Consider the following 24459-nt stretch of genomic DNA (forward strand, 5'->3'; position numbering starts at 1 on the left):
TTAGTAGGTAGCTGTCAAATACTCTTGTAACCATCATATATTCAAAGTTTGAATGAAATTATGATGACTTCTCAGTTACAAATTTTCTTGCTGAGTTCTTTTTTTTTGTTTTTCTTTCAATCGTTTTTTGCTTTCTTTGCTGCTTCCATTTATCCAACAAATGGTATCAAGAGCTTTCAGTCTTTGAGGGCCTTGGTTGTACACTGTCACTAAGCAAATTGTGTTTGAAACAAAAGAAGAAGAGGTTGTTTTGCTTGCTGAAAAATGAGTTTTACACCACCTCCTCCACCTGTCTTTGCTGGAGAAAATTACAACATCTGGGCAGTGAAAATGAGAACATACCTGCAAGCACACGACCTGTGGAATGTTGTTCTCAATGACACTGAGCCACCACCATTAATAGCCAACCCGACCATAGCCCAGATTAAGCAGCACAATGAAGACTGTGCCAAGAAGTATAAGGCTATGTCGTGCCTTCAAAGTGGAGTTTCTGATGTTATTTTCACAAGAATAATGGCTTGTGACACTCCAAAGCAGGCCTGGGACAAACTCAAGGAGGAGTTTCAGGGGTCTGACAAGACCAGACAACAGCAACTGATCAACATGAGAAGAGATTTTGAAAATCTCAAAATGAAGGACTCAGAAACCATCAAGCAGTATGCTGACAGAATCATGACTACTGTCAACAATATAAGGCTGCTTGGGGAGGAATTCAGTGACCAAAGAGTGGTTGAGAAGGTCATAACAACCTTGCCAGAGAAGTATGAAGCAAAAATTTCTTCTCTGGAAGATTCAAGGGACTTGTCAACAATCCCTTTGACAGAGCTTATAAATGCTCTTTATGCTCAAGAGCAGAGAAGGGCAAATAGGCAGGAGGACTACTATGAAGGAGCTTTTCAGGCTAGAAGCAGAGAAAGCTCAAGTGCAAACTTAAATGCCAAAGGCAAGAAGCCCTGGACTGAGAAGAAGAAGAAAGAACCTGTCAAAAGGAAGTTCCCACCTTGTGTCCATTGCAAGAAGACTACTCATCTCGAGAAATACTGCTGGTACAGACTAGACATTCAATGTAGAGCCTGCAAGCAATTTGGCCACATCGAAAAGGTCTGTAAGAGCAAGCCAAAACCACAACCACAATTTCAAAACCAAGCTCAAGCTGCAGAAGAGGTTGAATCACCTGAAGAGCATGTCTTTTCAGCATCATGCTTTGCAAGCTCGAGCAAAGTTAGTAAAATATGGTTGATTGACAGTGGATGTACCCACCATATGGCTTCTGAGAAGAGTATATTTAAGGAGCTTGACACCACTTTCAAGTCCAAAGTTAAAATTGGCAATGGTGAGCTGCTGGAGGCAAAAGGGAAAGGCAAGGCCTTAATAAGCACCAAGTCAGGTATTAAAACCATTTCAGAGGTTCTCTATGTACCTGACATTGACCAAAATTTGCTAAGTGTTGGCCAGCTATTGGAGAAGGGTTACTCTCTGATTTTTGAAGGCAAAAACTGTTTGATCAAAAATGCTGCTGGTGAAGTGTTGACTACAGTGGCTATGCAAGATAGAACCTTCATTGTGGATGTGAATCAACTGCAAGCCAAGGCATATGCATCTCAGTCTGATGAGACAGACTTGTGGCACAGGAGGATGGGGCATGTGAACTACAATTCACTAAACATGCTGCACAAAATGGATTTGGTCAGTGATATGTCCAAAATTGAGCCAAAGGATGCTGTATGTGAGGTCTGTCAGCTAGGCAAACAAACCAGATTACCCTTTCCAGTCAACAAGGCATGGAGAGCACAAGGGAAGCTTCAGCTTATTCATACAGACATCTGTGGACCAATGAAGACTACCTCCTTAAATGGCAGCAGGTACTTTGTACTCTTCATTGATGATTATTCAAGGTTCTGTTGGGTAAATTTTTTGAAGCATAAGTCAGATGTTTATGACTCCTTCTGCAAATTTAAAGCCTTGGTTGAAAACCAAGCAAATTGCAAACTAAAATGTTTGAGGTCTGACAATGGTTCTGAGTACGTATCTCAGAAGTTTCAAAAATTGTGTGATGATGCTGGAATTCAACACCAATTGACTACTGTGTACACACCACAGCAAAATGGTGTTTGTGAAAGGAAAAACAGAACAGTCCTAGATATGGCTAGGTGTTTGTTATTTGAGGCTAAAATGCCTAATGTTTTTTGGGCTGAAGCTGTGAATACAGCTACTTACCTGTTGAATAGGTTACCAACTAATGCAGTCAAAGGAAAAACTCCCTTTGAAGCCTGGTTTGCACAGAAACCATCTGTCTCTCATTTGAAGGTATTTGGCTGTCTATGTTATGTGTTGGTACCTGAGGAGAGAAGAACTAAGTTGGACAGGAGGTCCATGCCAGGGGTGTTTGTTGGCTACAGCAACGTGAAGAAAGGATACAGAGTCTTTGATCCACTGACCAAGAAGATTGTAGTGAGCAGAGATGTAAAATTCAATGAAGCAAGTAGCTGGAAATGGGATGGAATTGAAGCAAATTTGTCTGATGGAGAAGAGATTGATGTTGATCTGCAGCAAGCTGAAAATGAAGAAGTAACTGAAAATGGCTATGATGATCAACCTGTTCGAGGCACCAGGACATTAACTGACATCTATGAGAGATGTGCAGTAACTATATTAGAGCCTTCATGTTTTGAAGAAGCTGAAAAAGAAAAATGCTGGCAGGATGCTATGGAAGCTGAATTTAAAATGATTCAGAAAAATGATACATGGGAGCTTGTAACAGACCTGAAAACAGAAAAATTATAGGTGTAAAGTGGGTTTATAGAATTAAGAACAATGCAGATGGCTCCCTTAATAGACATAAGGCCAGACTGGTTGTTAAAGGTTATAGTCAACAGCAAGGGGTTGATTTTTCTGAAACCTTTGCACCTGTTGCAAGGTTGGATACTATCAGATTGCTGCTAGCTTTGGCAGCTCAAAAGCATTTGAAAGTGCATCATCTGGATGTTAAGTCAGCCTTTCTAAATGGCTTTCTTAATGAAGAAATATTCATTGAGCAACCTGAGGGTTTTAAGGTCACTGGTGAAGAACAGAAGGTCTACAAGCTGAAAAAGGCTTTGTATGGTCTAAAACAGGCTCCAAGGGCCTGGTATGAGAGGATTGATGGCTACTTAGCAAGGCTCGGGTTCATAAAGAGTATCAGTGAGCCTACACTCTATGTTAAGAAGGATCAGGAGGAGACCTTGTTAATTGTCTCCTTGTATGTTGATGATCTGTTGGTTATTGGCTGCAAAGATCAACTTATTGAAGACTTCAAGAAACAGATGCAACATGTCTTTGAGATGACTGACCTTGGTCTGATGACCTACTTTCTTGGCATGGAGATAAAACAAGGAAGTGATGGCATTTTCATAAGTCAGCAAACATTTGCTTCCAAGGTGCTCGAAAAATTTTGCATGTTGAAATGCAAACCAGTCACTACACCAGTTGCATTGGGAGAAAAATTATCAAGTGCCAGTGAACATGATCGAGTAGATGAGAAGGCATATAGAAGCTTAATTGGTTGTTTGCTTTATTTAACAGCAACTAGACCAGACATTGTCTATGCTGTTAGCTTACTTTCAAGGTTTATGCACTGCAGTAATGTGGCACATCTGAAGGCAGCAAAAAGAGTATTAAGGTATGTCAAAGGAACCATCGATACTGGTGTGAAGTTTTGGAGGGCAAAGGAGCTGAAACTCGTAGGCTATTCTGATAGCGATTGGGCAGGGTCAGTTGATGACATGAGGAGCACTTCAGGTTATTTTTTCACCTTAGGCTCGAGTGTTTTCAGCTGGAGTTCGAAGAAGCAACAAACTGTTGCACAATCTACAGCAGAGGCTGAATATATCTCAGCTGCAGCAGCTGTGAACCAAGCCATTTGGCTTAGGAAGATCTTAGATGATTTGAATGAAAGTCAAGTTCAGCCTACTGAGATTAGAGTGGATAATCAATCAGCTGTGGCCATAGCCAAGAATCCAGTCTTCCATGGTAAGACTAAACACTTCAAAATCAAATTTCATTTTGTTAGAGAAGCTGAGCAATCTAGGGAGGTTAGCTTAATTCATTGCAGCTCAGAAATTCAGCTAGCTGACATTTTAACTAAGCCATTGGAAGCCAACCGATTTAATGCTTTGAAGGAAAGGATTGGTGTTTGTTGCATACAGACCAAGGAGGAGTGTTGAAGCCGTGGCCTGCATCGCAACAAAGGACCAACAGCAGCAAATTGTACAATTTTAGCTGCTATACTGTTTTGTAGCAAAGAAATGGAGTTGGTTCAGTTATAAAATTACTTTTTTGAATATTTGTTCCTATGGAACTTAGCCTAAATCTTTGTAATGAGTTAGCTAAGTTAGTAGGAAAGATTGACTGATGTAATAGCTGGTATGCTAGCTTTCTTTTGTATACAAGTTGCTATATTTTTTTTTGGTAAGTAAGAGCAGTTAAATTAGTAGGTAGCTGTCAAATACTCTTGTAACCATCATATATTCAAAGTTTGAATGAAATTATGATGACTTCTCAGTTACAAATTTTCTTGCTGAGTTCTTTTCTTTTGTTTTTCTTTCAATCGTTTTTTGCTTTCTTTGCTGCTGCCATTTATCCAACAAAGGAATGGGCATTCTGCTATTGTGAAACTCCTAATCAAGTCTCGTGCCAAAGCTACTGATGAAGATTTAAAGAAGCTGGGAATGGATCAATTGAATGCAGTCAGGGAGATGCTGAGGAATACGGATCAGGAATCCAACACGGCTTTACATGTTGCAGCAAGGTATGGTCACGTCGAAGTGGTGCAAGAATTGCTGGAGTTTGAAAACCCTGATTTCCCATATTTTGTCAACAGAAATCAGGAGACTCCACTTCACATAGCAGCTAGGAGAGTAGATAAGCTCTCACTGATTATACTAATAGATAAATTGGACAGCTTTGCATGCAGCAGCCATGGCTGGAGATGTCGGTACGTTAAGTTAGTTCCAAATCATTCTTGTTTGAAATAAATAAAGAATCAATTTATTGACTTTTTTGTTTTGTTTTGCTTGGATTCAGAGGCAACAAAGATAATAGTAGAGAATAAAGGGGATATGACAAAGGAAACAGATGAAAATGGACACACCCCTCTTCACTATGCTGCGCACTTAGGTCACGATTCAGTTGTGGAAGAGCTGTTAAAATGGGATTTACTTGCTGCCTACGTAGGTGATAAAGAGTGGGAAATGACACCCCTTCTTATGGCAGCCCGGAAAGGCCATGGACAAATAGTAACAAAGATTCTCTCTTCTTGTCCGGGTTGCTGTGAAAAAGTGGACAAAAGGGGTTGGATAACTTTTTCATTTTGTGGAGTGAAAGTTTTCAAGACAGCATTTAATAGAACTGTTCTATATTTTATTAACTAAACAACTGAATTTAAATAAAAAAAAGAGTATTAATCTAATTGGAAAAATAATTTCCTTATTTTAATAAACTACTAAAAGATAAAATAAAATATTCTTAGAATATCTCAAATAATTTATTCTAAAATTTATCTACCTAAATAAGATTTATCTACCTAAATAACTTTAAAATATATCCCAAAATATATGCCATTCACATATTTCAACACAGAGATCCTTCTTTATTTACAATTCTTCAACGTGATAATGGTTGTAGCACTATATATGGGCTAGTAAAAAATCTAAGGCAGTGGAAAAATGCCCTCGGAATCACACCTCAAGAAGTCTATGACACATGTCGTAGTCGTTTCCATATCACTGATCCGCGTACAGAGAAAATGGTAAAATTTCTATGGCCTATGGCTATGGTTTTACATGCATGTATATAAAATACAAAGACCTATACTACAATACAATCGACTAAAGTGGCAGGAGCAAATTATGGAATTGTTGAAAGATATTACAAATGAGGAAGTAGCCGAGAAACCAGTTCGTCCCATACCTTCGATAACTATCTCTGCAGATAGGTTGGAGAAGGAAAGAGAGGTTCATTTAGTAGTGGCAGCACTTATAGCCACCGTGACTTTCGCAGCAGCCATAACCGTTCCAGGTGGTTTGAAAAAGGAAAAAGGGTCAGAGCAGGGCATTCCTTTTCTCATTCATGATGCAACTTTTAAAGCATTTATTGTAACCGATGCATTGGCCTTTCTTTTCTCCCTTTGTGCCCTCCTTTTCCATTTTGGAATGCTGCCTCCTTTTTCCTCAATTCAGCGCCCTACTTTTCTGTCTCACGTCGGTGCCACTACGTTTCTTGGTTATGCAACGTATGCGATGGTGATTGCTTTCTGTACAACCATTTATGTGGTGTTAAAGCCTTCGTACGGGCTTTCCTTCGTTTGCTAATCCATGGCATTGTTTTCCATTATTTGGTGGTGATTGTACATTAAAGATGAAAGAGGGAAATAGTCCTTCATTAAAATTGAGTTATTAGAATTCCACGTATTGGCCTAATAGTTAGGGTGTTTATTGTCCTTGGTGTCGCTTAAATTGGAGTAGCGCTAGTCACGTTGCTATTAAGGCTTTGTCCTCCTCTTATAATTCACCAATAAAAAAAATTTTGAGTTATTAAATGCTGATTTATGTTTTATAAGTATAAGGATTAATGATAAATTTATAAATAATATTAAGTGCACAATTTTAATTAAATTAATGATTAAAAATCAACTAATAAATTATTTGAGTCAAAAGTTGAATATAAAAACACAGCAAGAATGAGATAATAGATTAATGTTGTTTTGTTTGAAGTAAAAGTATAAAATTAGTAAAACACATAGCAAGGATGCTAAAATGTTGAAGTAGGGAATCGGTGCTTTCATTAATTATGGAATTATATATGGTTTTCGTTTGTTTTGATAACTTGTAGGTGATTTGAATGAAGCATGTTATAGTTAAACCCTAAATTATAAAACATAAACTTTAAATCGAGAAAGAAAACCTTAAATAAATGAGTAAAAATATAATTATTGTTAATTAAATGGTAATTAAAATAAAAATATAGTCAAAATAATATAATGAGTTTTATCTGCTACAATTCGTTACGACAAATTAAGTTCTTTTCTGTAATTAATAAGCTTATTTTTGAATAATTTGATTACATTTCTATTAATTTCCCATTTTAGCATTTTATGTTCGATTTCAATAAAATAAACATTTTTACATAGTTAGGTGTTTTAATGGCCCGTTAGGCCAATCAAAGCCTAAGAAACAACTAATGGATTAATTGAGTGTGTAGGACATCATTTCGGGCCAAGAAATTTGAAGAACGACCCCAATGTCGCAACATCCATTAATAGTGTTGTAACAACCAACTTCGAAAGTTAGAATGGGGATGCAAAGACGACAGTGTCGCAAAAATGAACTTTGCATGCAAGCTAGGAGAGTAAAATCGATGATGTCGTGACACCCAACTTCGAGGCCAAAAAAGTCTCATTCGATGTCCGATGTCTTGACATCAGTCCTATTGACACTGATTCAACGAGGGCAAAATACAACTGAGGAGGGTGTTTTCATATGCACAACTCATCCTAACCCGTTAATCACTTGCATTTGATCTAATAAGATCATAAAATACCAGAATTATAAATAGAATAGTTTAAGGTTTAATTGGGGTTTTATTCCCTTAATTTTCTAGCTTTAGGTTTTGTTAGATTGGGAACTTCTATTTTAGATTCAATTTTAATTCGAGTTTTAATTTCTTCATCAATCTTTAGTTTTTCTTTTGCATTGGCTTTCAATCGCTGTTTCCTCAACGATTATTAAGGGGTTTTTGTCTTCCAAGCACAATCGGCATATCAACGAATCAAAATTATATTTTCCCCTCTTTCTAGTTTGCTATTTGTTTTAATGTCTGGATTGAATTTAAGGAAAATTGTATTTAGACTTATGAGGAGCTAAACCAGTAGGAAGATTTGTTAAGAAATGGCTTAAAATTGGTAGTGGATTGTTGTTGTTGGTAGTGGGTTGTTGGTGGTAGTGGATTAGTGGATGGTTGTTGGTGTCCATTTTCAACCACAAATCTTTGCCAAAGTTTTGGACAATTATGTCCTTGAACTCTCTTATAAATAGAGAGGTTCATTAGCCATATTTATCATCCCAAACCAAGAGAGAGCAAAGCTTGTTCTTTGAAAGCTAGGATTTTAGCTTTCGGGTTTTCTATAGGGGTTGAGAGTTGTGAGGTTCTCGGGTTGTGTCTTGAGTGTAAAACACTTGTAATCTTCATCTTGTTATAGTGAAATTTCTTTTCGCCTCTGCCCGTGGACGTAGGCATTAAAGCCGAACCACGTAAATCCTTGTGTTCACTTTATTTTTCGTTCCGGTCAATTTACTTGTAGTCATATCGGAGTTCTCGAATCGATCCTTTCCGCAACAAATTGGTATCAGAGCGTAGTTGAAGGAGTGATAATATTTTCTGAATTGCCCTGTGACTGCAGCTTTGTCTGATCTTTCACATCAGGAAGAAAATATTATCATTCATTCAAAGGTTCCAAATTATGGCTACAAGTGTTTCATCGACTAAGTATGATGTCGAGAAATTTACCGGGAAAAATAGTTTCAGTTTATGGCGCATCAAGATGCGGGCAGTGCTGGTTCAACAAGGATTGCTAAAAGCATTGTCTGGTAAAGATAAATTACCAAGCACGCTTTCGGAAGAGCAAAAGGATGACATGCTAGAAAGAGCACATAGTGCTATTCTGCTATGTCTAGGAGATGAAGTGCTACGAGAAGTAGCGGATGAGAAAACCGCGTCCGGTTTGTGGCTCCGGTTAGAGAGCAAGTACATGACGAAGTCATTGACGAACCGGCTCTACCTCAAGCAAAGACTCTATGCCCTGAAGATGGAGGAAGGTACACCTGTTTCCCAGCACCTGGATAAATTCAATTCCATTATCATGGATTTGAATAATATCGATAACAAAATCGATGATGAGGACCAAGCAATAATTGTTTTGTGTTCTTTGCCTCCCTCGTATGAGAATTTTGTTGATACAATGATGTACGGTCGTGATGACCTGACTCTAGAGGAGGTGAAAAATGCCTTAAGTTCCAGTGAGTTGAGGAAGAAAATCACTGGTAAGGTGGTCGAAAACAATGAAGGCGAAGGCTTGGTTGCTCGAGGAAGATCCAAGGCAAAGGGTGGAAGTTCAAGTAAAAGCCATCCTAGATCGCAGTCCAAGAAGAGAATACAGTGCTACTACTGTAAGAAGTACGGGCACATGAAGGTAGATTGTCCGAAAAGGAAGGAGAAATCAGAATCACAGGAGCAACAAAATGATCGTGCGAATGTAGTTGATGCAGATTCTTCAAGTGATGCCGAGATCGTTCTTGCAGTATCCGACTCTTACGCTGGTGGGAGATGGATTCTTGATACGGGAGCTACATTTCATATAAGTACTTCGAAAGATGCATTCTCAACATACGAGAAGCATTCTGGTTCAGTACTAATGGGAAATGACCACGCATGTCAAGTCATGGGGATTGGCACAGTTCGTATAAAGATGTTTGACGGTATTGTTAGAACTCTAACTGATGTTCGGCACATTCCAGAAATGAAGAAAAATTTGATCTCTTTGAGTACGTTGGACAAGAAAGGCTTTCGGTACTCTGCTGAAGGTGGAGTTCTCAAGGTATTCTCGGGTGCTTTGACTGTGATACGTGGTAATTTGGAGCGGGGCCTTTACTTCCTCGATGGTTCCTCGGTTACAGGTGTTGCGGGAGTGTCATCATCAGATGATCTAGATTCTGACACCACGAAGTTATGGCATATGCGGCTCGGGCATATGAGCGAGAGAGGCTTATCGGTGCTAAGCAAACGAGGATTATTGTCTGGGCAGTGTACAGGAAAGTTGAATTTCTGTGAGCACTGCGTCTTCGGTAAGCAGACTCGGGTAAAGTTCAGCACTGGGATTCACAAGACAAAAGGCACAGTGGATTACTTCCATTCTGACCTTTGGGGGCCTTCTCCGACAATTTCTAAAGGTGGTTACAGATATCTGCTTACCTTTATCGATGATTACTCGAGAAAGGTTTGGGTGTATTTTCTGAAGAGCAAGTATGAGGTTCTCATCAACTTCAAGCAATTTAAAGCTTTGATCGAAAATCAAACAGGAAAGAAGATCAAGCGATTCCGGACGGATAATGGCTTGGAGTTTTGCTCAGGTGAATTCAATGAGTTCTGCAAAAATGAAGGAATAGTGAGACACCGCACTGTTCGTCGAACACCACAACAAAATGGAGTTGCAGAACGCATGAATAGAACTCTCTTGGAGCGAGCTCGTTGCATGCGATCAAATGCTGGGCTCGGTGAAGAATTTTGGGCTGAAGCTGTTAATACTGCTTGTTATTTGGTTAACAGATCTCCGTCAACAGCTATTGAGCTGAAGACTCCTGAGGAAGTATGGTCTGGTTCTCCTGCTGATTACTCTGGTTTAAGAGTGTTTGGCTGCCCTGCGTATGCTCATGTAAATGAGGGAAAACTCAAACCGAGGGCGAAGAAATGCATATTTCTTGGATACGGCCAAGGGGTGAAAGGATACAGGTTGTGGTGTCCTGATCCGGTTTCGTCCAAGTTCATCATCAGCAGAGATGTGACTTTTGATGAGTCATCCATGCTTCGATCCACCACAAATTCCCGGGAAAAGGAGGAGTCAGATAGAATGGGAGATCACGGTGTTGAGAAGCAGGTGGAGTGTCAGGTGGACGCTCCAATTCCTACGGAAGGTACTTCAGTCCAGGATGATCAAGTTGAGGTGCAAGATTCCGATGAAGATGAGTCACCTCAAGAAAAACCATATAGCATTGCCACTGGAAGAACGAAGAGACAAATCAAACCAAATCCGCGTTACGCTAATCTGGTGTCTTTCGCGCTCAGTGTGGCGGAGTCCATTGGTATAGAACCTTCCAGTTATAATGAGGCTGTCACGTGTGATGAGTCGGCACAGTGGGCAATTGCTATGAGTGAGGAGATAGAATCTCTTCACAAGAACCATACTTGGGAGTTGGTTAAGCCGCCAAGTAACCAGAAGATAGTTGGTTGCAAATGGGTCTTCAAGAAAAAGGAAGGCATCCTAGGGGTTGAAGCAACTAGATTCAAGGCACGATTGGTTGCTAAAGGCTTCACTCAGAAAGAGGGGATTGACTACAATGAAGTTTTCTCCCCAGTCGTAAAGCATTCTTCCATTCGTGTATTACTTGCCATGGTGGCCAAGTCTGATCTAGAACTTGAGCAGCTTGACGTAAAAACGGCGTTCTTGCATGGTGAGCTCGAGGAAACAATCTACATGCGTCAACCAGAGGGTTTTACAGTTCCTGGTAAAGAAGACCATGTCTGTCTATTAAAGAAGTCTTTATATGGATTGAAACAATCCCCAAGGCAGTGGTACAAGCGGTTTGATAGCTTCATGATTCAGCATGGTTACACAAGATGTGACTATGATGCTTGTGTCTATCATCGGAAGCTCTCAGATGGTTCGCACATTTATTTGTTGCTGTATGTTGATGACATGTTAATTGCTTCCAAAAACATGTCGGAAATCAACAAGTTAAAGTCGCAGTTGAGTGGTGAGTTCGAGATGAAGGATCTGGGTGCTGCCAAGAAAATTTTGGGCATGGATATTCACAGAGATCGCAAGGCGGGCAAGCTTCGTGTGTCGCAGAAGAACTACATTGAAAAGGTTCTTCAACGCTTCGGCATGGATAAAGCGAAAACTGTGAGTACTCCGTTGGCACCACATTTCAAACTCTCTGCAGAGTTGTCACCACAATCTGATGAAGAAAAGCAGCAAATGTCTCACATTCCATACTCGAGTGTAGTTGGAAGCGTGATGTATGCAATGGTTTGCACTCGTCCAGACATTTCACATGCAGTTAGTGTGGTCAGCAGATACATGAGTTGTCCTGGCAAGGAACACTGGCAGGCCGTGAAATGGATTCTCAGGTACTTGAGAGGTTCTGCAGATTTATGCTTGGTATATGATCAGAGTGACTGCACTAGCAGTGTCACGGGCTATGTGGACTCTGATTATGCTGGAGATCTGGACAAAAGAAGATCTCTGACGGGTTATGTTTTCACTTATTCTGGAGGAGCCATTAGTTGGAAAGCTGTGTTACAGTCTACCGTAGCCTTATCTACGACTGAGGCGGAATATATGGCGTTAGCAGAAGCAGTGAAAGAAGCATTGTGGATGAAAGGTCTAGTAAGCAGTTTGGGTTTACAACAGGATTTCACTGTTGTATTTTGCGATAGCCAGAGTGCCATACATCTGACTAAAAATCAGATGTTTCATGAACGGACCAAACACATTGATGTCAGATATCATTTTGTTCGGGAACATGTTACGCAAGGTGACATTGTTATCAGCAAGGTTGCTACCGAGAAGAATCCTGCAGATATGTTAACTAAGGTGATCCCTGCATATAAGTTCAAGCATTGCTTGGACTTGATAGGTATTCGGGATTGATTAGCGCCAGAGAGGCGTTTGGAAGAGGTGATCCAGTTCGAGGAATTCACTATGATGTTCAGCTTGGTAAATTTCAAGCCAAGGTGGAGATTTGTTAAGAAATGGCTTAAAATTGGTAGTGGATTGTTGTTGTTGGTAGTGGGTTGTTGGTGGTAGTGGATTAGTGGATGGTTGTTGGTGTCCATTTTCAACCACAAATCTTTGCCAAAGTTTTGGACAATTATGTCCTTGAACTCTCTTATAAATAGAGAGGTTCATTAGCCATATTTATCATCCCAAACCAAGAGAGAGCAAAGCTTGTTCTTTGAAAGCTAGGATTTTAGCTTTCGGGTTTTCTATAGGGGTTGAGAGTTGTGAGGTTCTCGGGTTGTGTCTTGAGTGTAAAACACTTGTAATCTTCATCTTGTTATAGTGAAATTTCTTTTCGCCTCTGCCCGTGGACGTAGGCATTAAAGCCGAACCACGTAAATCCTTGTGTTCACTTTATTTTTCGTTCCGGTCAATTTACTTGTAGTCATATCGGAGTTCTCGAATCGATCCTTTCCGCAACAAGATTAAAGATCGAAGGTGGAATTAATTAACTGAGAAATTAGAGTTTTCCTTAGAATTAGTTGACTTAAATTATGTGTAATTAAATCTTAAGGTTGACAACTCTAAGAAGTTATTTAGGTAAATGAGGTCAAAAGAATAGTTTATCGAGTATTTCCTAATTTAATTCGATTTAAACTGCGATGTCAAAATATAAGTAGTTTCTGCAGATTAATTGATCGAGTTACAGGCCGAAAGGTAATAACTAGGTTAATTATTAACTAATTCATCAAAACCTGAATTCTGAAGTTAATTATGAACACTGACATGAGTTAATCTTCTGTCTTTTACCGAGTGAATTTCAATTGTTAGTTTAGTTTTCTTTAATTTACGGTAGTGTCACTACTTAATTTTATTTAGATTTTTCGTACTATAATTTTAAATTATTATTGTTTAAACCTGTTAGTGTAGAAACTAATCTCTAGTTTAATCTAGCCTCTTTTGGTACAATTTTTTGAATACTTAGTTGTTCCATTGTAACTTTTATGTTATAACCTGACTTGTATATTTGCGAACATAACTATTATTTCATATATTTTATTTACAGTATTTCCAGCCCCGATATTTACATGTCGAGGCGAGTAATCAGAGTTCCAACAACTCGTCCTTAGAAGTAATAAATATTAATATTTTAAATAGATATAGCCAAAATAATATAATGAGGTCCAACAACTTGTGGTTGGAAGTAATAAATATTAATATTTAAAATAAATGTAGCCAAAATAATATATTTATGTCCAACAACTAGTCCTTGGATGTAATAAATATTAATATTTTAAATAAACGTAGCCAAAATAAAATCCAACAACTCGTCCTTGGAAGTATTAAAATTTTGATATTATTGTTTTTTTATATTTTTATAAAAAATAAAATATATAAGCAATTTGAATTTTAGTCAACATGATTTCAACGTTCTTAAATTTATCATTTCAATCATAACATTATTTGTTTTTTTATAAACATTAACATGGTAATATTTTTATTTTGGTTTTTTCAAAATATTCATTGAAACAAGTCTAATGATTAATCTTTCGTATTCTGTAAGTCCATTAAGAGGTAAGTGCTAAAGTATATATAAAATATATAAAATATACTAAGTGTGTCTTAATTTTATCATTTCAGTTAGAGCATTATTTAATTCTTTTAAAAAACATTTACATAAAATTTTCACTTACAATTAATGTGTCATAATTTAGTCATATATAAATTTAAAAGTGATAAATTTGTTTTTTGGGTACATGAAGAATGATCAAATCATAACTAGACTAGATGGGGCCAAGTCATTTCAAAGCAATCATTATATATCTTTTGAAGGATTTCATCTGGAGTTGCATATAGCTATATATGTCCAGAGGCCCTGAAAATCCATTATTACCAGTCCATCGGCTACTCAATTACCCTATCTGAATACATGATGTGTCCCACTAATCATTCAAGCTCGTTGAGTAATTTCTTTAATGCTAACAATTTAGTAATTAATGATCTTTAACAACCTTGTTTTCCGTATTATATAATTTTAATTAATATTTTATAATTAAAATTAAAAATTTATGTATTCAAATTAATCCAAATTCACCTAACCTTTGAATTAGATTGATAAACTACATTTAGATAAATCTATTTATAACAACTTAATTTTTTATTTAAATTTATATATAATTCAATAACAACTTAATTTTGTATTTAAATTTAAATATAAATCAATCTTATAATATTTGTAATTAATATAGAGTAGTAAACTATTCTTAGTCATGAATTAATTTCTTCCACCCATTCTTGGCTGCAAAACCAAAGACAATGAGATAAACAAATAAAAAGAGTCAAGAACGAAGAAATCCTAGCCTTGATTTATGGTTTCATTAATTCTACCTTTTGGCCCACAAAATGAAAATAATGACAAAAAGTTGTTCAATTCTTGATTGAGTCTTAGCTCAATTGTTATTGACATTATTACCGGTGTAAGAGGACGTGGGTTCGAGTGTGCTGAAACGTATTATCTTCTACCTTATTTAAGGTCGGGGAGAGAAAAAAAAAAGTTGTTCAAATGATGTAAGGGATCATTAGTTGTAATGGGAATAGATTTGTGAAAATACTGATTTGAGTGGTTTAGGCCATTGTGCTCTTCAAAAATTTGAAATTTCGTTCTTATATTTTTATTTTTAAAAATTTAGTCCCTCTATTTTTAAGATCTTAAAATTTAGGTCCAATTGTTAATTCTATTGTTTTAACCTTGAAAAATTTGTAGATTGAGATCACATCCCTTTCAAAATTTGCTGAATTTTCAAAAAAATATGTTAAATGTTTGATGTGAATTTTCAAAAACTTTACAGAAACTTGGTTGAAGAATTAATGGTTTCCAGTTGACAAGTTGACTTAGGCATTACAGGAGAACTGATAGTTTGATGAATCTATTTGGTTATAAAATATTTGTATTGATCACTCTGCAAGAGACTAATTACAGGCAAGTAACAAACAGGAAAGACATTTGGTAATTTTCTGAATTTCTAGCTTCTTTTTTTCTTCAGCTTAGAATATTCCAAGCTAACTAATTAATATTTGTTTTGTGTTATCTAGGAAGAAAGCTCTGCAATAGATCAACAAAAATGGAACTATCGATAAACGTCATGCCTATGTCCTCCGGAAAACCTGAGGAACCTGAAGAGAACATCACTTACATGGATGCTTCGTTGTACAAGGCAGCTGCAGAAGGCAACATTGAAGTATTCAATAATAAGCAGGGGCATCAACTTGAGTCGCTAAAGACCCCAAACCATGACAACGTGCTCCATGTTAACTTGGCAACCCACGAGCTTGCTGCCTGGTTTTCTAATGGAATTCTCTCAAGAACTAGATCCTTCCCCAATTTATATTTATTTGTCTATTTGTTTTTGTGGAATTTCATTATTAAGAAAACAAGTGAAAAAAGATTATATTTTATCGGACAAATTCTTACCAAATGTCCGTCACTACTACTCCAGACGAATGCTAAAGGTCAGACTCCTTTGCACGTTGCAGCAAGGAATGGACATTCTGCTATTGTGAAACTTCTAATCAGCTCTTGCGCAAAAGCTAGAGTTGGAGATTTAGAGAATCTGGGAATGGATCAAGTAGTTGCAGTGAGGCAGATGCTGAGGATTATGGATCAGGAATCCAACACGGCTTTACATGAAGCAGCACAGTATGGCGATGTTGAAATGGTGGAAGAATTGTTGAAGCTTGAACACCCCGTGGAAAGATTGTTGGAGCTTGAAAATCCTTATTCTCCGTATTCTGCCAACAAAAACCAGGAGACTCCACTTTACTTAGCAGCTATGAGAGGAGAAGAGCCTTTGCTGAATGTAATATTAAATAAATGGAAATCAGCTGATCATGGTGGCCCTCATGGTAGAACAACTTTGCATGCAACAACTATGGCCGAAGATAAAGGTATGTTGAGTTAGTTCCATATATTTTTTTTGTAATAAATAAAGAATAGATTTATTGACAGTTTTTTTGCTTGGATTTAGAGGCAACAAGTAAAATATTAGAGAAGCAAGAGAATTTGAGAAAGAAAAAAGATAAAGATGGGCACACCCCTCTTCATTATGCTGCACACATAGGTTACAATTCTGTTGTGGAAGTATTGTTAGAAAAGGATGTATCAGCTGCCTATATAGGTGATAAAAAGTTGGGGATGACACCCCTTCTTGTGGCAGCCAGGGAAGGTAATGTTGGAACAGTAAAAAAGATTCTCTCTAAGTGTCCTGATTGTTGTGAAAAAGTGGACAAAAGAGGTTTGAATTTACTTCATTATTTGGCGTTTAGAGACCGTTCCTATAAATTAAGTCATTCTCTTTTCATGCCTGGTGGTACTAAGACTGAATATGGATCAATCAGAAATCTAAGGAAGTTGAAAGGTGCCTTTGGATTCACCCCTGAACAAGTTTATGCATTACTTCGATATGAGGGTCATAACGAGAAATATCTGGATGAAAAGGTGTGTATTTCTATGACTATGGGTATGGTTTTATTAATAATTGGGTTTTGAATTAACATGTGGTGGTATGGCAGAAGCAAGTCGAAGAATTGTTGAAAGAAATTGCAAGTGAAGAAGTAGCAGGGTTACAAGTTTCCCACATTCCCTTACCAACTGTCCCTGCAGAAAGCTTGGAGAAGACAAGAGATGCTCATTTAGTAGTGGCAGCACTTATAGCCACCGTCACATTTGCAGCAGCAATAACCGTACCTGGTGGTTTGAATACTGAAAAAGGGTCAGAGCAGGGCACTCCTTTTCTGATTGATGAGGCAGCCTTTAAAGCATTTGTCGTAACAAATGCATTAGCCTTTATTCTCTCTGTTTCGGCCCTCTCCATCCACTTTGGGATTCTGGATCCTCTTTTACCAAAACTAAAATTTTGGGGTATTAATCTAATATTATATCGAACTCAGTCCGTTTCTAATCTCCTTGGCCGTGCAATGTTTGCGATGGTGATTGCTTTTAGCACCGGCAGTTATGTGATTTTAAAACCTTCTCATGGACTTGCCATCGCTTCATGTTTCATCTGCCCTGGCTTTTTTGTTTGTTATTACGTACAACAATCCCTATCTTTCGTGAAGTGGTTGTTGGAGTGATAATAACGAATTTCATCACAAATATTATATTATCTGTGACAAATTTTATATGTCGCACTAATTATACCACAATAGTCATTATTATGATAATAGTTGTGACGGTTTAAATATTGTTTCTATAAATGTATAATGGTGACCTAATCTATTTGTCATTAGCAATTCTCTTTCTTCTTGAGTAATTATATAATAGTCACAACATATAATTATTCCGAACAAAATTAGGCATTTATAAAGCTCAAACAAAAGCATTTGAATTTTTTGTAATGAGATGAATAGAAGTTATTAATTCCGAGTTTTGTAAGTAGAGATAATCAATTTTTACTAAAAGGTACTCATATTGTGTGAAAGACAATAAAAAGAAGAGCTCATGGAGGCCCATGGTAGAACAACTTTGCATGCAGCAGTACTGGCTGTAGATGGCAGGCAATTAGATATGCAAATATGTTATCAACAACTTCATTTATTTCCCGAAATATATGTGAAAGGGAATTAAATCTCTATTTGAAGCCAAAATGGATGTGGTTCCAAGTGTTGAGCGGCATAGGAAGTAATCAAAATATATGTTGCACTGCAAGGAATTCAAGGCTGCCTTGTCCACAAAGGCTTATAACTGCTAAGCACCTGCTCTTAAATTTGATTATGGCCTAATAAACAACATAGGGCAGCATTGACTTCACTACAAAGAGCTGTAGACCCCATTTTCTTCCATTCTTTGTCTTCAATTCTTCTCCTCCTTTGCAGTTTCCTTAAACCCAAATTTCAACCAGTCAATTAAATGTTTAAATTTGAAAATCCCCATACACTTGATGCTATTTTCTTTTCTTTTTTTTGAATTTAGCTATGGAATTTACATCTTTTATCAATTTAGTTATTTTTATTATTTTTTAAATTAAATTTGACTCTTCATCTTTCATAATAGAGTTCAATTTTACCATAACACAAAGAGCTGTAGACCTCATTTTCTTCCATTCTTTTTTTCAATTCTTCTCCTTCTTAGCAGTTTCCTTAAAAGCAAATTTCACCATAAAAAGCTCCTACATCATTGACCTGACCTCTAACCCTATATATTACTATTACTAAGCAATAGTGTTCAAGTATGAAATTATATATAGTTGTCGTTTGTAGGTGACTTAACTGGAGGATATGCAAGCAACAAACAGGTATTGCATTTGGTAAATTTCCTAATTTGCAGTATTTTTTTCTTGAGTTTGGAATTTCAAAGCTAATTAATTAAATTTTGTTTTGTGTTATATTTCTAGGAAGAAAGTTGTGCAATAGATCATGGGAACATCGATAAACATCATGTTTATATCCTCCGGAAAACCTGAGGAACCTGAAGAGAACATCACTTACATGGATGCTTCGTTGTACTAGGCAGCTGCAGAAGGCAACATTGAGGTATTCAATAGGTACCCAGAGCTTGCACTTGAATCGCAAACGACCCCAAGCACTGACAACGTGCTCCATGTTAACTTGGCAACCCACGAGCTTGCTACCTGGTTTTCTAATGAAATTCTCTCAATAACCAGATACTTCCCCAAATTATATTGTTTTCGTCTATTTGTTTCAGTGGATTTTCATTATTAACAAAAAAAGTGAAAAAAGATAAGATTTTATAATGACCCCAAACCATGACAACGTGCTCCATGCTAACTTGGCAACCGAGGAGACTGCTGCCTGGCTTTTAAACAGATTTCTCTCAATACTCAACTTCCTCCCCGTAAAATATGTATTCATCACCGTAGAAAATGTACCATCTATCGGTCTTTGATTATTTTCATTACTATGATAAGAGGAGAAAAGAGATCAGATTTTATCGTACAAATTCTCAGCAAGTGTCCGTCACTGCTAATCCAAACGAATGCTAAAGGTCAAACTCCTTTGCACGTTGCAGTAAGGTATGGACATTCTGCTATTGTAAAACTTCTAACCAAGTCTTGTGCAAAAGCTAGAGATGGAGATTTAGAGAAACTGGGAATGGATCAGGTAAATGCAGTGAGGGAGATGCTAAGGATTAGGGATCAGGAATCCAATATGGGTTTACATGAAGCAGCACGGTGTGGCATCCATCATGTTCCATTACTATTGTCAAAATTACTGTTATGCACACAACTTGACTTTGGCTGGTCACTCATTATCAATGGCTCCAGTATCAAATTAGGGGTACTTAATTGTGTTCTCTTGAAATATTGAAGAAACTATTTGAATACTGAATATATACCAAATTCGCGTTCCCATTTTAGAAACTATTTTAATTTCTTTAATTTGAATATCAAATTCGATCTAGGATCATCAAGCACTCTTATTTTTTGAATTAATTTTGTAACGGATTTAAGATTATATTTCATTTTCGGTTCCATCTAATATGTTATTAGTCCAAATTAACACATCTATATCTCTACTTGATAGTCAATCCTACCCCGGTAATCAAGACAAGCTATTTTTTATTTTGTTTAATGAAGATCATATGTTAGAAGCTAAGAAATTTATCAAAGTATAAGAAATTTTTGAATTATTACTATTTTAATATTTTTGTCTTTTATATATTTTTTAAAAATTAGAAAATATAAAATCAAATCAAATCTAAGCTACTATGACTTTAATAATGCTAATTTTGTAATTTCAACCATAACACTATTTTCTAAAATAAATATTTACATAAATTTTTTTGTTACATGATAAATATGTGAGAATTTTTTTTCTTAAGGTATCCACTAAAGCAAGCATAGTGATTTATTTTCCGCATTTTCTAAACCTATTAAGAGAGTAAATGTTTAAATATATAAAAAAAAATATTAAGTGTCTCATAATTTTTATTAAAAATTATTAAAATTTAACAACCTAAATCCGGCCTAGACAGAAAGACTAAGTTTGGGATGTCTCATGAGCTTACCAGAACACGGTTATACTTAGAGCTGGCTTAATCAATACATATAGTCAAGTCTTTAAAAAAGACCAATCATTCAAAGCATAATTCACTCTTAAAACTTAAAGTCTGAAACCAAATAAATGATTTAAACACACACGCATATATTTAAAGTAAGTCCAATAGATGACCGAGTCCCTCGTCCGCCGGCCACTCAGTTCTAAGAGTTTCCTGATATCCATTCAATCCAGTTAGTGTGTTGCAACTTAATATACACATAAAAAATTTGACATGTTTATAATAACTCAGATATAATTGGAAGTTCAGTCAGCATACTCAATCTTGATCGGTCAAATTAATAATTTATTACAGTTTCGGAAACAAAACAGTTCTGGCACGCAACAAATCTGATACAGAAACATGTACAGATGTAAATACGGATACAAATGTAAATATAGATACAGATGTATTTATCCTAACCCCCATCCTCTATACACCATCTCCGACCAACCCAATACACCAGTAGGTATATAATACCCGTCCAACCTTATACACCCCATAGTGTCGATATGACACGTTGCAGTGCTTACAGTCACGCTGCCAGTATAGATTCAATTGTGGATGGTTTAACCACCAAATCAGTACAGAAAGCTTCCTCCATTTCATGATCCCCGCCCAATGCAAATGTAGAGAGCAAATGACAAATATATATGTTTCTTATGCAAATATAATCACATAGTCCAGTATAATAGAGGGTTGAAATTCTTAATAATTATCTCATACGGGTATGTAGAAAAAGTTTATAATCATGATAAAACAGATCATATATAGTTCAGTTTAGTTCATACATATCCTACGGACGGCTTACACTCATCTCGTACAACAACTATGGCGTTAATAGAAATTTTGTAATTCAGGCTCACACACCCGTGTGGGTGCCCATGTGGCTCCACACAGTCTGACACATGGTCGCGTGGCTACCCGTGTGCCCCTATTAATCAAATTAGTGAGTTACACGATCTAAGCACACACTCGTGTGCTGCCTGTGTACCTCACACGGTTTGGCATACGCCGCTGTCCCTTGCATGTGAGTCCCTAATATATAAATAGTGAATTACACGATCTGGACACATGCTACTGTGCCCCCTGTGTGACCACTGCACCTTAATTTCTCACACACGGTTTACCCCACGCCTGTGTGGCTCGCCTATATGTCTCCAATCCGAAGTCAGTGAGTTACACAGTCCACTACACGGTCATGTGGCACACACGGCCTGCACACACGCCTGTGTGTCGTCGATAGTCCCGTTTCTGGCAAAGAAAAATGCAGAAAAGAAAGGGATTTCTATACCCACCTGTTACACGACGCTGTAGAAGCATCCAAATGCAATTTCCAGTCCTAAAATAAGTCCCAAACGCCCAATTCAATAAAGCATTTGCAAAATATGCAAGTAACAACAATCAATGTTCATCAAAACCGTCGACTCACTACACAAAATGGATGGAAGCCTACTTACCGCGAATTCCCAGTACACGTTTAGTTCCTAAGTAAGGTGAGAAGCGTTAGGCATCTTCCGGGTCTTCTCCTACAATTCATCGAAGTACCTGAAATGACAAAACGAATTAACTCAACGAAATGAAATTCAAAAGAAAAACCCCAAACAACAAAACCATCACAACGAACAAATTAAAAACACGAACTCTTATCGTTAGCAACAAAATCGACCACAGAAGAATTCAAATCAGCATTAATTGATTTAATCAGCAACAAAAATAATACGAGGCCAATTGTCAAAAGAAACGGTAACTGAAGAAGAACAGAAAAATAACGCAGGAGGGAAATTTTAAGAAAACAAATCATAGAATTTCAGGAAAAAAAACTAATACACACAAAACACATAACCACTAAAACAAACACATATTTATTAAAATAATTTAACAAGAAAACTCAAATTTTTGTTGTGAAGTTGATGAAATTTTATTAAAAATGATTGAATGAAAATAAAAATTGAAATCAGTAAATCGAAGGATTTAAACGTTGATTAATTATGCTTAGTTTGAGAGAAAATTTAAGTAGACAATTTTAATTCAAATTATGAAAAAAATAAGTAACCATCGCTAATCGTATATAGCAAGAATAGCATAGTAAAATTATGGTGCTTTCATCAATTATGGAATCATATATGGTTTTCATTAAATTTAATAGCCAAATTGCACTTTGTTCGAGGATTTCAATTAAATTGAAATTAGAATGAATAAACATAGTAAAAATAATCAATTTCCCTATTTTTTTTTAAAATTAAATTTGGCCTCAATTTTTAAAAAATTGAATTGTTATTTTTCTAATTAAAATACTAATTAAAATTTTAAAATTTTAAACATACAGCCTGCATGGTAATTCGCTTGTACTTTATGTTAATTTGTTGAATTTTTATGAACCTATTATAATTGTTTTTTGAATTTTGAATTTTTTTTATTTTTTGAATTTTTAAATTAATTATTGACATGACATATAAGATAATAATGCTATATCAACATGAACTACAAATGGATTGTTATGCCAAAATCGTTAAATTTTTTTATGTTATAGTCAATTTTTTTAATTAAAAAAATTATTTAACTTTTTTTGAAAGGTTAATAACCAAAATTAATTTAGTGGATGCATGCGTACGCATTATCTATAAAGCAAGTTAAAAAATGACGGATTTGATGTCTCTACTTTTCAACAATTTAGTATTTTAACCATCACTAGCAACTTTGTTTTAGGGCCATTTGATTTCCTTTTTGTTACAATTAAGTCATTGTATAATAATATTTATGGTAAGATACACAAATAGTTATCATTGTTTTGGTGATTTGGGTTTAATTTTTTTTAGTTATTAATATTATCGACATTTGATATTTTGTTCACTCTTTCATTAAATCATTAGCAGAATGTTGACGCAACCTTTCTTTATTAACATAATAATAAATTTAACCATTTAATATCTACAAATTCTATTAATCTGGTCCTAATTCTAAAAAATAAATTTAGCTCTTAACTTTATCCGTTATGTCAATTTAGTCTTGATTCTTACAAATTTAAAATAAAACTTTAAAAAAATTATTTAAAAATTTTTATCAATAAAAATACATACAAAATTATAAAATGCACAAAAAAATATAAATTTTTTTTAAAGGTGAATACTCAATTTCTCTTTAAAGAAAAACACAAATAAAAACTTAGATCTAATTTATCATTTGTTTTGTTGAAAATGTGGTAAATCTTAGGGATTTTCATTGTTGTAAGGGTGAAAAGAAAATGTAGGGTTTAGTCTAAATCACTCAATAGTAACTAACATCATCAAAATCTAGTGTGTAACAATTTTCTCAGCTACCAGACACTGTAGACCCCATTTTCTTCCATTCTTTTCTTTAATTCTTCTCCTTCTTTGCAGTTTCCTTAAAACCAAATCTCACCATAAAAAATTCCTACTTTATTGCCTCACTTCTAACGCTATATATTACTATTACTAAAGTGTTCAACTATATATAGTTGTCATTTGTAGTTGACTTGAATGCAGGATTTGCAAGCAACTAACTGGTATGGCATCTGGTAAATTTCTGATTTTGCAGTACTTTTTTCCTGAGCTTCGAATGTTTCAAGCTAATTAATTCAACTTTGTTTGGTGTTATCCAGGAAGAAATAGATCAACAAAAATGGGACCCGAAGAGCCTGAAGAGAACATCACTCACATGGATGCTTGGCTGTATAAGGCAGCAGCAGAAGGCAACGTTGAAGTATTCAATAATAACCAGGAGCTTCAACTTGAGTTGCTAAAGACCCCAAACCATGACAACGTGCTCCATCTTAACTTGGCAACCAAGGAGAATGTTCTCTGGCTTTTTAACAGATTTCACACAATATTCGAAGAATTCCCCGCAGAATATGTAT

General features: G+C 36.1%; 2 protein-coding genes across 3 annotated transcripts; both read left to right on the top strand.

The window, feature by feature from the left end:
* The first annotated feature begins 5556 nt into the window (after positions 1-5556).
* On the top strand, positions 5557-6556 carry LOC121215992 (ankyrin repeat-containing protein NPR4). The gene has a single exon (XM_041091058.1). It carries the CDS (start codon positions 5820-5822, stop codon positions 6345-6347), a length of 528 nt encoding a protein of 175 aa, XP_040946992.1. The 5' UTR covers positions 5557-5819; the 3' UTR covers positions 6348-6556.
* Positions 6557-15144: 8588 nt separating this feature from the next.
* Positions 15145-17814, top strand: LOC107911532 (protein ACCELERATED CELL DEATH 6). Of its 2 annotated transcripts, none has more exons than XM_041091059.1 (4): positions 15145-15509; positions 15623-16474; positions 16555-17024; positions 17099-17814. In XM_041091059.1, exons 2-4 carry the CDS (start codon positions 15652-15654, stop codon positions 17657-17659), a joined length of 1854 nt encoding a protein of 617 aa, XP_040946993.1. In that variant the 5' UTR covers positions 15145-15509; positions 15623-15651; the 3' UTR covers positions 17660-17814. The 2 variants fall into 2 exon arrangements, with proteins under 2 accessions (XP_040946993.1, XP_016694854.1); XM_016839365.2 differs by having other exon boundaries at positions 15150-15536.
* The last annotated feature ends 6645 nt before the right edge of the window (positions 17815-24459 follow it).

The sequence above is a fragment of the Gossypium hirsutum genome, chromosome D04 (assembly GCF_007990345.1).
Source record: "Gossypium hirsutum isolate 1008001.06 chromosome D04, Gossypium_hirsutum_v2.1, whole genome shotgun sequence".
Lineage (NCBI taxonomy): Eukaryota > Viridiplantae > Streptophyta > Magnoliopsida > Malvales > Malvaceae > Gossypium > Gossypium hirsutum.